Source organism: Pezoporus flaviventris, unplaced genomic scaffold (assembly GCF_033815535.1).
Source record: "Pezoporus flaviventris isolate CSIRO_AGI_PZ_B2104156 unplaced genomic scaffold, CSIRO_AGI_Pfla_v1 ptg000009l, whole genome shotgun sequence".
NCBI classification, from domain to species: domain Eukaryota; kingdom Metazoa; phylum Chordata; class Aves; order Psittaciformes; family Psittacidae; genus Pezoporus; species Pezoporus flaviventris.
The window spans coordinates 3,781,267-3,793,699 of NW_026892557.1; the positions used below are offsets into that span (position 1 = coordinate 3,781,267).

General features: G+C 44.5%; 1 protein-coding gene across 2 annotated transcripts in view; it reads left to right on the forward strand.

Moving 5' to 3' along the window:
* Positions 1–12,414, forward strand: part of MIB2 (MIB E3 ubiquitin protein ligase 2) — a 36,681-nt gene extending 24,267 nt beyond the window's left edge. For both annotated transcript variants that reach the window (XM_061450279.1, XM_061450280.1), the window contains 11 exons: positions 510–672; positions 1,540–1,673; positions 3,576–3,724; positions 4,344–4,500; positions 5,197–5,351; positions 5,926–6,052; positions 6,160–6,390; positions 7,748–7,926; positions 8,885–9,069; positions 9,733–9,798; positions 11,217–12,414. In XM_061450279.1, the coding sequence (XP_061306263.1) occupies positions 510–672; positions 1,540–1,673; positions 3,576–3,724; positions 4,344–4,500; positions 5,197–5,351; positions 5,926–6,052; positions 6,160–6,390; positions 7,748–7,926; positions 8,885–9,069; positions 9,733–9,798; positions 11,217–11,458 (1,788 nt within the window). In that variant the 3' untranslated portion in view covers positions 11,459–12,414. The remainder of the gene's footprint in view (positions 1–509; positions 673–1,539; positions 1,674–3,575; positions 3,725–4,343; positions 4,501–5,196; positions 5,352–5,925; positions 6,053–6,159; positions 6,391–7,747; positions 7,927–8,884; positions 9,070–9,732; positions 9,799–11,216) is intronic.
* Positions 12,415–12,433: the final 19 nt, after the last annotated feature.

Genomic DNA, 12,433 nt, shown 5'->3' on the forward strand with positions numbered 1-12,433 from the left:
CAAAGGATTTGGCTACCAGTAAGTCAGACAAGAAGCTTCACTAACCAAGGTGAAACCCAAAGTCCTCTTACGCCATCCCTAATTTTCTGGAACAAGGCAGGAAAGTATTCAAATGGAAAAACGGCCTGATCAGACCAATATGGCTAAAAAGCAGAATGCAGGTGTTCTCTGGTGCAGTTAAATGCACAGAGGAACCTTTTCCTAGTTCCAGTTCTATCAGTTCTCTCAGGGTTTCTCAGACCATGTCATGTTGTTTCACCACCTTCTCCAGACAGTTGTGATGAGTCTGGAAAACCCTTCCTGTGTAAAACCAGTAATAGAGAAACTCCTGAGAACCCTCTGGTGTCCTTGAATTGGGAGCTGTCTGTGAGTGTGTCACTGTTCAGTGCTTCTTTTCACACAGCAGGAGTGCCGCCTGCGAAGCCACTCTTAGAAGCATTGCATTGGCTCTTGAGATGCAAAGCCTGCAGCGTCTTACCTTGTAAAAATCATTTCTCTTTCCATTGCAGACCCTTGGGCATATTGGCAAAGTGATCAAAGTCTATGGGGATGGAGATCTGCGAGTGTCAGTTGGAGGGCAGTCCTGGACGTTTAACCCGGCTTGCCTGACTGCCTACCAGAGAGATGAGGAGGCAAACCTCATGACTACGGACAATGCAAAGGAGTCAAAAAGTGAGATAGTGAGAACAGAGATGTCTGATCTCTCTGGGATTGTGAAATGGTTGCTCTGCTGTAACAACAGCAGCACTCTTTGGACAGTGTTAAACTCCAGCTGCTTGTTCTTCCTCAGACAGAGCTTCAAAACCAAGCAGTGCCTTACTGGGGAAGCAAAGCTGGCCTCAGCAGCAAAATACAAAACTTGGGGCTCATAAATGCTAACTCTAGCATGGCCCTAGGTTCAGTGTTAGCTTCTGCCTTGCTCTGTCCCAATTTCTTCTTCCATCTTGCTGCATTTCCTGTAGGAATATACCAGTTCTTGAATGCCTGCGGATTATTCCCAGGTCCTTGTATGGAAGTGTTGTCAAACCAACAATTATTTTGCCCAGTCGACTTCAAAACTGAATCTGGGACGCATGATGTGTCGAGAGATTTTGTACATGTGCTCATAAGATATGATCTTAAACTGTTAACTTAAGTTAGACTTCAGGGAGAACTTCCATATGAGCTCAAGATTTTAAACTTTGCTCTATCTGGAGGACTGTAACGCCTCTGTCCTCTCAAGCACTTGAACTCTATTAAGGGTCTTTTCAGATGGGCCCTTTACAGCATGCTTTCCAAACCCATGCATTCCTCTTCAGATTAGTTGCCTTTTAGTAGTGGTTGTTCTGTGTCGATCTGCTGTAGCATGATCTCATGTTCTCAAAACATCAGACTTGTGAAGCAGAAGTTCTGTGTAAGCTACAGATTTGTAGAGCTCTTTGTGTGAGCTAAGTATTACAGGTAAAGCAGGCCAATACTGTGGTTATTCAGCTGTAGTATGCCAACTGTACATATGTTCTTTGGTCCTCTTAACCTGTGGCTATTTCTCATTCCTACCAGGTACTTTGATTACTGTACTGGAGAAGCTGTTGTCCCAGAAGGCAGAATCAGAGCATGCAGGCTGCCTGGTCATTTGTGCAGCACTCAACAATGCAGCTAAAGTTCGGGAGCTCCTGCAGAAATACCCAGACAAGGTGAGTTTTGAAGCCACCCCGAATGGGTACTTTTTGTTACTCCTCTTTAAAATGCTGTCATAAAAACTTGTAGTCAAGCTGGGGAAAGGATGGGAGAAAAAGAATAGACTTTTTTTTAGGCCTGTTGGCTCCTTACAGCTGGAAAATTATTTTGCTGCGATTTAAGATTAAATATGTGTTAAATGTGCCTATTTTGTGGCAGCAGTTTGTGGCATTAAATCTTGACTAGCGTGAAGTCCTTACCACACATTTCCAAAGCTGGCTTTTCCCAGGTTTCTTGTATGGATGCTGCACCTCTAGAATTGGGAGGAGAGGTATTGATCTATATTAAACCAGTAGCAAGATGTCCAAATATCCAGCCTGTTTGAAGAGAAAGCCACGGGTTTTGTTTGGCTCAATGTGTCTGTCCTTAGATGACCCTTGCAGAATGGTATGTTGAAATCAGGAAAAAGGAAAGCTGCCCAGATCCTGATGCTGTGCATGTCTGTGCAGTATCTTATCTCATGTCTGACTGGAGCAGGGAACTGGGCTTGACTTGTGCTGAACAATTTATGTGCTTGCAGAGTGCCAGACTGTTAGGATCGCATCTACTGAGATCACTGCTCTTTCAAGCTGCCTCTTTGAAGGTTCAGGCTCCTTCAGTGCAGGTTTATGAACAGGTTAAAAAGGAGAAGCAGAGAACAAAGTATTTCAGCATTGGTTCCAAAACATAAGTTTTGTTGAGGTTATGTGTGCATGGCTGGCAAGAGCAGCTGGATGTGTGAACCAGGAAAACTAGAATCAACTCTGAAGGGACCCTTGTGAAGCTGATTTAGTCCTTCATTGTCTGGTGTGTATTATAGTCCTTCATTTACAAAGTTAATGGGGTCTCTGGAGACGGGAGGAATAGGCAAATACCTGCACTTGTCAGATGTATCCCAGATAAGAGTGCAAGGAGTCAGAAACCAATTATGTTGTTAGTTATTTTTATTAGATTTCTATTCTATTTCTGTTCTAGTACTTCTGTTGATAAATTATGTCTATTAGAGTGTTATGTACAGCATCAGAAGCCTGGATTCAAGGCTCACTTAGCTGGAACTGCTTGCCAAGGTCTTTCCAGCTTATCAGCATTGTCTGCATAAATGGCAGAATGACACAGTGTCCTCTAATGCCTCCTTGCCTAAATGACTCCCCCCATCATTTGGGGTGAAGCAAGGAAAGTGTTGCTTTCTCTGTTCTTCTGGCTGCTGCACAGAACCAGCTGCAGGGGAAAAAAACATTGTTTTCATTGCCAGTTTGCTGAGGGTTTGCTACCTCCTTCATCTCTTCTCCTTAACCTCCCACTGATTTCAGTAGCTTCTTTCCCCCCCCTTGCCTTTTATGCAGCCTTTCTTTGTTCTTCAGTCCTTTTAATTCTCAAAAACTCATTGTAGCACTTCAATGCTGTGATGTATCCTCCAGCCATTGCGCTCTGTAAAGTACCTGGAGTAACATAAACGATGGGGACTTGGCATCTTCAAAGCCATATGCAAAGCTAATTTGATCTCCTCACACATTTTCCTATTGTGAAAGGAATTGTTGGCAGAGATGTCAAGAGTATTCTGCTTGCAGGCATACAGGGATTGGCATCAGAGCTGCAATTAGAGCCCTGGCTTCCAGCTCTGTTTGCTTGCTTCTCCCTTCTTGGCTACGTGTGTTGTCCTCCTTTAGAAGTATTCTGGGACAAGGTCAGCCTTGTCATTGATGGACATAAAGTGGAGCCAACAGGGCACAGATACTGTTAAGCACTTCTGAGCCTTCAGGTGTTCCACAGGTAGTGACTTCCATCCTGTTAGGCCTGCTCTAGAACAGAGCTAAGGCCTGAACACAAGGCCAGGTCTTTCCTAACCCAAGCTGTTTGCTGTATCTCTGCCCTTCCTGTAGGTGGATGCAAAGAACCAAGGTAGAACTGCCCTGCAGATTGCCTCTTATCAGGGGCATCTGGATGTTGTGAAGATTTTGCTGCAAGCACATGCCAGTGTCAACCTAAGGGATGAAGAGGGGGATACGGCATTGCACTATGCAGCTTTTGGGTAGGGTATTTTTCCTCTTGCTGTCTAATACAAGACCTGAAGGGCTGCAAAAGGGCTTTTCTAGATATAAATGGGCAGTCTGTTTTGAAGGATGTGTGGCTGATGGAGGCTTTTCTCTGATTTTCCTTTATGTTAAAAATTGGCCTTGGAGCTTCAGGGCCACAGGTATGTTTCTTAGTGCACTAATTTAACCTCCACAGCTGGGTTGGTTTCCATGTTAGGAATTTGGGGTGGGGGTGGGGGGGTGGAATTAGAATAAATGATAAGGTTTTGATGATCAGATTTCTCCAGGGGTTTGGGAGGGTGGTTTGGTTGGTTGGGACTGCAGTTACAGAAAGTGTGTATGTCTTCCAGAGCAAGATGAATTGTGTCACAGAGAAGAATTCGTCATTAAGAGCAGGAGGTTCTTGTTGATTTAGAGTGAAGAGAGAGCAGGTTCTTGAGTACAGATTAGGAAGGTTTTGGTATGTGGTTTGGGGTTTTTTTTATTGCTAAGAGGAAGTGAGATGAGGTCAAGAGGATACAAAACGCAAGTAGTTCTCTTGACTTGCAAGAAGGAAGAACTTAATGTCTGCATAGGCTTGAATCGAATCTGCTTTATTCCTTGCTTTTAAATCAGAAACCAAGCTGAGGTCGCCCGTGTGCTTATTGGTAAAGGAGCCAGTCCAGACCTGCTGAACAACTCAAAGTGCACAGCGTTGTATGTTGCTGTCAGTCAGGGATTCATAGAGGTGGTACGGACCCTCTGTGAGCTCAACTGTGATGTCAACCTCCCAGTAAGTTTGGGGTTTTGTGGGATTTGGGTTGTGTGTGTGTTTGGGGTGGTTTGGGGTTTTTTTTGAGGCTGCAGGGTGCTTTTTTTATGTCTTACACTGTTTGCTGCTTTATATAATTTGAAAGTCATTCACTTAAAATGCACTACTGTGCATTGCACAGAAGAAACATTCCTCCAACTTCGGTACTCTGAAAATCCAGGTTTGGGTCTGCTTCATCCTCATCAGCTTGCTCAGTTCAATTCAGTAGCACTGTTGTACTGGACTCAGGCTTCTAGTGAGAGCTGACCTATGTGTGTTGCTGAAACACTCTTATTCCCAGCAATGAGGAGTGGTGAGATTTTTAAGCCTGGCATTTAGGAAGTTAAAGGGCAGTGATGGGGAATTGGAGCCAGCCCATTTTGTAGGGTGTTCTTGTAGGATGGTGGGATTGGACTGTGCTGGGTCAGTCCCTAAGCTAGTTAGGAATGTTAGCAACTCAGCAGCTGGTTTCAAGCCCTGGGGGAAATGGTTTCAAAAGACTCTGCAACTGCCATGGATGCCAGTGGCATCTGGATGTTTGATCTAGAGTTGATGTGACCTGGGGACACTATAGATTTTCTTGTCTTGAACTGTCTCTCAGGGCGAACTGTTTGATTTGATATTCTGAGGTAGGTAACATATTCTGCATTGATATTCTGCATTGATATCCTTGTATAGGATTCCCAGGGAGACACCCCCCTGCATTATGCTATCACTGCAGATTACAGAGTTGTTATTGAGATTCTCACTGAAGTACCCAACATAGACTTCACTGTCCAGAACTGTCAAGGCTTCAACCTGCTCCACTATTCTGCTCTGAAGGGCAACAAGCTGTAAGTGACTTCATTTTTACTGCTTTTACAGATGTTAACTCCTGCTTGCTGTCTCAACAGCAAGAGGGGAGCAGATACAGTTCTAGAGAGCTAGAAAGGCTATGGCTGGTTATACTTTCCTTGGTTTAGGTATGGTTAGGTATAGCCATTGCCCTCCTTCATGCATTTACAGGAAGCTGCTGCCTGTTTTCCCCATCCCACCTTTCTCATACCTCCTTAGCTTGGCTAAGAAATCTGTCTGCTTCTGTCTTCTTAGATGTCTGTGTTCACACATGAGAGGACAGCGTAAGGTCTGTAGTAAACAGTACTTGAAAAGCCTGTGTCTGAGAGCATTGGGAATTCTTCCAAGGACAAATGTGCTTGTTATTTTCATAGTAGTTTGGGTTTAGCCTACATTATTAAATTATAACTGAGGGCTTTTGTTTTATTCTTGCAATTCAATCTGAGAGATAGAGTGCTCTGTCGTGTGCCAGCTCATCGTGCTGCCTGTTAAAACATGACCATTCATAACTACTGAGAAGAGGCAGGCCTGATAAAATAACTCCTCTGTCTCTGTCAAACTCCAACACTCTAGAGCCATAAAGAAGATCCTAGCAAGAGCTCGGCAGCTGGTTGACTCCAAGAAGGAAGATGGTTTCACTGCCCTGCACCTTGCTGCTCTCAATAATCACAAAGAAGTGGCAGAAATTCTCATTAAAGAGGTAAAAACCTCAATCACCACCACAGGGGGACCCAAACCACTGTAACAGGGCTGCTCTTCAGCCAAAATCAGCAGTAACAGCTCACTGATGTAATTCTTCTCTTCAAGGGTCGCTGTGATGTCAACCTCAAGAACAACCGTAACCAGACCCCGCTGCACTTGGCTGTCATCCAGGGGCACGTAGGGATGGTGCAGCTCCTGGTCAGTGAAGGCAGTGATGTCAATGCAGAAGATGAGGACGGAGACACAGCCATGCACATTGCCTTGGAACGGCAGCAGCTTATGTCCATCATGATGGAGAAGCAGGAAGGGGAGATGGGGCTAACCCTCCTTTCCAAGGTGAGCTGGGAGTAGGAGAAATTCCAACGCCAAGGGCAGGAAAACACTTGATGTTAGAATGACAGCAGATAGCGGGATCTAAGGGGGCAAAGGAAGACAGGAAAATAGTGTAAAGCCAATCCAGATGGGGAGCATGGAAACAAACCTTTTTGCTTGTTGGAAAGCAAGAACAGATGCTTCTGAGGCCTCTGAGGGTATGCTTGAATTTATAGCATGAAACTTCACATAGTCAGACAGCAATTCATACTGTCTCCCCTGATATTTTTTATTAGCATTGTGTGCTTCTTTCTTGACATGGGAAAGGTCATGAATCCAGTTGCAGAGCCAAGAGTCTTGGGTTTAATTCATGCCCCAGAACCACAGCAATTCATTTCCGTCTGATGGTACGGAAAATATGAGGAGAGTTAACCACGAGCACCCCAGTTATCTACAGATGTAGAGCAGAATGTGAGAGGTGAGACACATCAGGCTGAACATTGCTATAAAGCCTGAAGGGGATTTCACTATGTTGCTCTGTATTCATGGATACATATGGCCTTTCAGGAAATGCCTTAGATCTAGAAATCAGTGCCTGATATGCCAAGGACTGGAAGGTTACTTTGGCTTTTTGGCAAAGAAATTAGACGTTCAAAGTGGACTCTGCCATCCATGTAAATACCAACATGTGCACACACCAGTGCAAACCAGGAATGCAAACACTGGTTATACTTTATGGATGGAGTGAGAATGATTCCATGTAGGGATGATTTAGCACACTGGAAAACCTGACATAGATTTTATTGCATTTTGAACTGATCAGAATAAATTCTGATCCATTCTGAAGGGCGGCATGCTCTGTGCCAAACTACCCGGTCCTATTTTTACATGTTGGTGCTTGAAAAGCTCATCCATTCTGCTCATTCCAGTCTGATTTTGCTTGCCCTGATCTATGTGCCTTGGGCTTTTAAGTCAATGGAAGATGTTTGTTAACTTCAAAGTAGTTTGGATAATATACACAAACTTAGCTTTTAAACTAGCTGTCCCTTAGGGCTTCATAGGCCAGCTGTTCCTCTATTGTGAAGTCCTGTGGTATCTTCAGTGTCCTTCCTTTTCACTACCTGAAGAAGTGAATACCTATGACTGTGATTAGTAATGATTGGCACAAGTTAGGACCAGTCTTAGGCACTTTTGGTCCTGAATGCAAGATTTTAATCTGCTATTTACATGCTGAAGGATCTTTTTGTGTGTTAAAGAAGAATGCTAACATGCCTTTTCAAATTGTAAGTACCAGGATTAAGACGTTGTTTAGAATCTGATACAGATCAAAGCCCATAACAGAAACTTCTATTAACAGAAAATGTTTCTCCACATCTTTTAGCTGCAGGCTTCTGGCTTCCTTGGAAATGTGGAACTGAATGTTGGAACTGCAATTGCGTGTTACTTAGCACAAGAAGGAGCAGATATCAATTATGCAAACCACAGGGGAAAGGCTCCATTAGACCTCATCACAGATGGAAGGATTGTCCAGATTGTCAAAGACTTCTCACAGAAATTCAGGTAAACCGTGTCCTCTGGAAACTGGCTACAGATAGTTCCTTGCAAATACAGAGTACTCCCACAGCACGGGGGTGTCACTCATGCAGCTATTGTTCCAGGAGGGATGAAGCACCTTGGAATCACTTTGGATGTCAGTCTGGGCACCTCCTGTGTCATCTGGAGCTGGTTACTGACCAGGGGTTATTTAAGGCTGCATAATGCCATTTGAAAGAGTTGGGAAAAGCAGATTAATACTGCTCGGTGCAGACTTGGCCTCTAAACTTACAGAGAGCCCTGAGAAGACGGGCCACTGAAGCCAAGAGCAGCTTCTTTCTTGCAGAGTAATTCTGGGTTCTGTTTTACTTTACTGCAGTAAAGTCTAAACAGAGAGGAAGTGTGACAAAAGAGTGGCACCAAAATCCACAGAGTTCATTTCAGAGCTGGATAAATGCTTGTTTTTCAACTGATAAAGAGATTGCTGAGAAAATGCCCAAGGGAGAGCAACAAGTCAGAGCTGGCTTTATCTCTGGTTGTGAGAAACATTTGTTTGGATTTTGACTTTGCAAACATGAAAGCAGAGTTCTGTTTGATCTGAGGGCACAGACCCACAGTTACATTACTGCTGGAGGGACCTACTGCCACTTTGGTAGGAAGCTGGACAGTAGATTTCCCTCCCCCCAAAACTTACTGACTTTGTATCAAACGACCCGAAACCACCCCTCCAAAAGAGCAGTTTCAACTTGTGTAAGTATCAGTCATCCCTGCTCTTTCCTTTCTTTTTAGATAGATCCAGTCAGAATCCCAGCTGCTAGAGGCTGAGTTGGTCCCACCAGAGCAGTGAAGGTTCACAAGTCTTTGCTACCCGAGCATCTCCTGCTCTCCATGCAGTGCTTTCCAGGGATCAGTGCAGTGTTATGTGATTGCTGAAGGAGGACCTGGAATACGTGGCTCAAGTCTTATTCTGTGTTCATGATTGCAGGGAACAGCAGGTTTCTTCAGAGAGCTCAGCCATCACCTGCAGCCTTCGCCGTGTGCACACCACCCCTAACACAATGACCAACCTTAGTGTCTCGAGTGTGGCGGTCCCCACAGAGTGCCTGGTCTGCTCAGAGCTGGCCTTGCTCATCCACTTCTTCCCATGCCAGCACAGTATTGTGTGTGAAGGTAAGTCACGAGCCTACTGTGCTGTTTGTGTCCTGAAACAACCTCAGCGTGATTTCGGTGCCACCATCTTATCGAAGATGTCCAAAGCTATCTATGAAAAGCAGGGTGCTCTGACTACCTCAGGCAGCTTTACTTGTGCTTACAGATGCCCTGGATAATTCAGATGGCAAGCCAGATGTTTCAGCTCTAGCTGGCAGTGCTTTATCCATCCAAAGCCTCCTGAGAAGGATTTCAGTCTTCTTTGGCTTTTGTTACTGGTTTGCATTTCAGTTGTTTTAATGGTAGCCTGCTCAAACATGTCAGCAAGTTTGTTATCTTGCAAGGCACTCACAGAGAATTTGGTAAGGATTCTGTGCCAGAGCTGCATCTTCTTCCCTCAGAGCAAAGGGCTGTTTTGATCCACAGTGCAACAGTTGCAGTAGCACAGAGCATTGAGGACATAAAGGTGTTGTATTTGCTACTAGTGTAGGAAAGACTAAACCAAGAGACTAGGACATAGCTCAAAAAGAAGGTAGTGTCCTCACTTCTATGCAGAAACAATCTCTTCATCATCCAGGGAGGTCTCAGGTTGTTCAAAGGTGATATTCTTGAGTTTGTTGTCTTCCTCTTGAGTCTGGCATCAGTGGGCTTAATTGCAATCTCTTCTTGTATTGTTCATGGTAGAATGCTCCAGGAGAATGAAGAAGTGCATCAAATGTCAAGTGACAATAACCAAAAAACTGAAACAAGGTATGTTTGCTGTTCCTACTGTCAAGTGCTATGGGAAGGGTGCTGTATAGTGTTAGTTTGAGCAACATCAGTGTTTCCAGTGACATAAGCATAAGGAAGGAGTTTGGTTGGTTTTAGTTTGGGGTTTTTTTTTGTGTCTGTTGCATTGACCACCTTTAGAGAGGAAGAGGTAGATTCAGATGTCATGGACCAAGCTCAAGCTGCATAGACAGGGCATTTGAGGAAGCTTGTCCTGTACCTGGCTTATTTTGTGTACTGAAAGCAAATATGAGGTTCTCCATGTGTCAGTGTAACCATTTTCACAGCTGGTGATTAAACAGTGAAAATTTATGAGAAAGGAAAAACTACATCTTGTGAAAGCCTTGCTTTTCTCCCTTGGCTGAAATTGCAGTGCCTGTGCAGGGCTGGCATTAACCAGCTAGCCAGGAATCACTAGTCTAGATTGTTTTCATAAAGCTCTTTAGCCTGGTTTTAAACAGCTTGTTTTCTATCCACATTAGTCAGTGTCCAGAATGAGCAATGTCAGGAGGTAGAAGCAGGCTTGCACTTGCCTTAGAATTAATGTGTGTTGCCCACTGAAGCTTTTTTCTGTAGGAGCTATGAGAGCTGATCTCTTTCTAGCTGAGGTCGCTCTTGGATTAAGTGCATGTGGAAATGAATTACATGTCCTGCTGCTCATGGCTTAGTATTGTGGACTCCTTTGTTGGAGTCAGGCTGCAGTCTTATGACCTGATACCTGTACAGAAGCATAGGGGAAGCAAGGATCTGTCTGATGGCGTTGGACATACACACCTGACAAAACCAGAAATCCTCTTTGGAACTCCATAATGCAAAAAATTAGGAAGTTTACCTGGCAGTAGGCAGAAGCATTTGTCTTGGCTACAGACTGGCAACAAGGTAATGGTGGGAATTCCAAATGAGAATACACAGAAGTCAGTGCAAGTGATGTAAAATAGTTTCTTCTTGTTTTACCATGTATGTCCTGAAAGACTCAACCAGAAATTTGAATCCTAACTGTGAAGAGGAGGTTGAGAACACATAGTACTCACAGCACTGTCAGGATTCCTGGGCTAGTATGGCACAGCATTTCAACCAGCTTTGAGTGTTTTGACTTGCAGGTAGCACAGCATATTCTGGAAGGCAGGACGCTTCAGACAACTTCTTCAAGGAACACAAACTCAAAGTAAAGCACACACACACACAAACCAGCCGAGCATCTAAATGGACAAAAGCAACACTCGACAGTCTGTAGAAAGCATCATCTCAGGCTTATTACTTGAGGAATCTCTGAATAAGGCTCAGTGAAGAGAGTTTAGTCTGAACTAGTTGCTGCTTTTGAAGGGCAGTCTCACTAAAGAGACACTGCATGAGGCAGAGCAGACAGGGACTAACTCTCTTCCTGCTCTCCACCCCTGCAGACAGCACTGAGGTGGAGTGCAGCCCCAGCTCTGAATCCACAGATCAGAGGAAGCTCATGGAGGAACTGCAGAACCGCTACCGGCAGATGGAAGAGCGCATCACCTGCCCCATTTGCATCGATGACCAAATCAAACTGGTCTTCCAGTGTGGACATGGCTCTTGCCCAGACTGCAGCACAGCCCTTACTGTCTGCCCCATCTGCAGGCAGGCTATCCGGGAAAGGATTCAGATCTTCGTCTAAGGATACGCTTGCTTCCCTTCCCATCCCCACCTCCCTCCTTTCCTTCCTTTTTGTTTGCATTTTAGAAGAGAAATGCTAGTCAGGCTGATGTGTTTGGCTACCTGGAAAGCCATCCTGAAAGAGAGGGAAGCCAAGAAGTGATGGTACTTGGGTGGAGGTAGAAGGAATCCCCTTTACATGTAATGTCAAAAAGTCAAGGAGCGGTGCTTGAGGGCAGGCAGCCCCCTCACCCCGTGCTGCTGATCCATCACAGAGACCTGAAGTAAAGGACACTGGCCTGCTTACTGAAGATGTAAGAGACTTCCAGACTGGATGCAACTAGACTTCCATATGCAGATCTTTTCAGTGGCATCCAGCTCCAGTGACTGCATCGTGTTGAGTGCCCTGCAGTGTCAGCCTTGCACTGCTCCAAAGGGAGATGCTGTAGAGGGATGTACCTTATACCTTGGCAGGCAATGGCAAAGCATACCCTTGCACTTCACGTGAGGAGATACCAGAGATAGTCATGGCATCAGTTCTGCCAGATGCCTGTCAGTGGTAGGGGGGTAACGTCCTAGGACAGCATGCTCTCTGCACTACTGCGTATGGGCTCTGCAAGATCTTGGATGTAATGAGGTCCTAAAGACAGAGTGTGTGCCTTAGAGATAAAGTAGTGAACACTGATTGGAGAAAATATGTTGTTACAACAAATATTTCTAACCTCTAAGTGACACTCTTCTTCCATTTTTAGTTTTTCTTTTGGCACAACCATGTGTTCAGAGACTCCTGAGCTTTCTATCCATAATGCCAAAGGCAGGTGTTAAATACTCCAATCAAAGTGTAAAGAAAATAAATAGTAATAATTAAGACATGAGAAAAAGGGATTTCATTTTTGTTTCTTGGTTTTGCAGCAAAACTTAATAAAATAAAATCTATATTTTCCTGAGCATTAAAATGAATGTACAAACAGCAGCTGAGATATGGATCCAGCTCTAT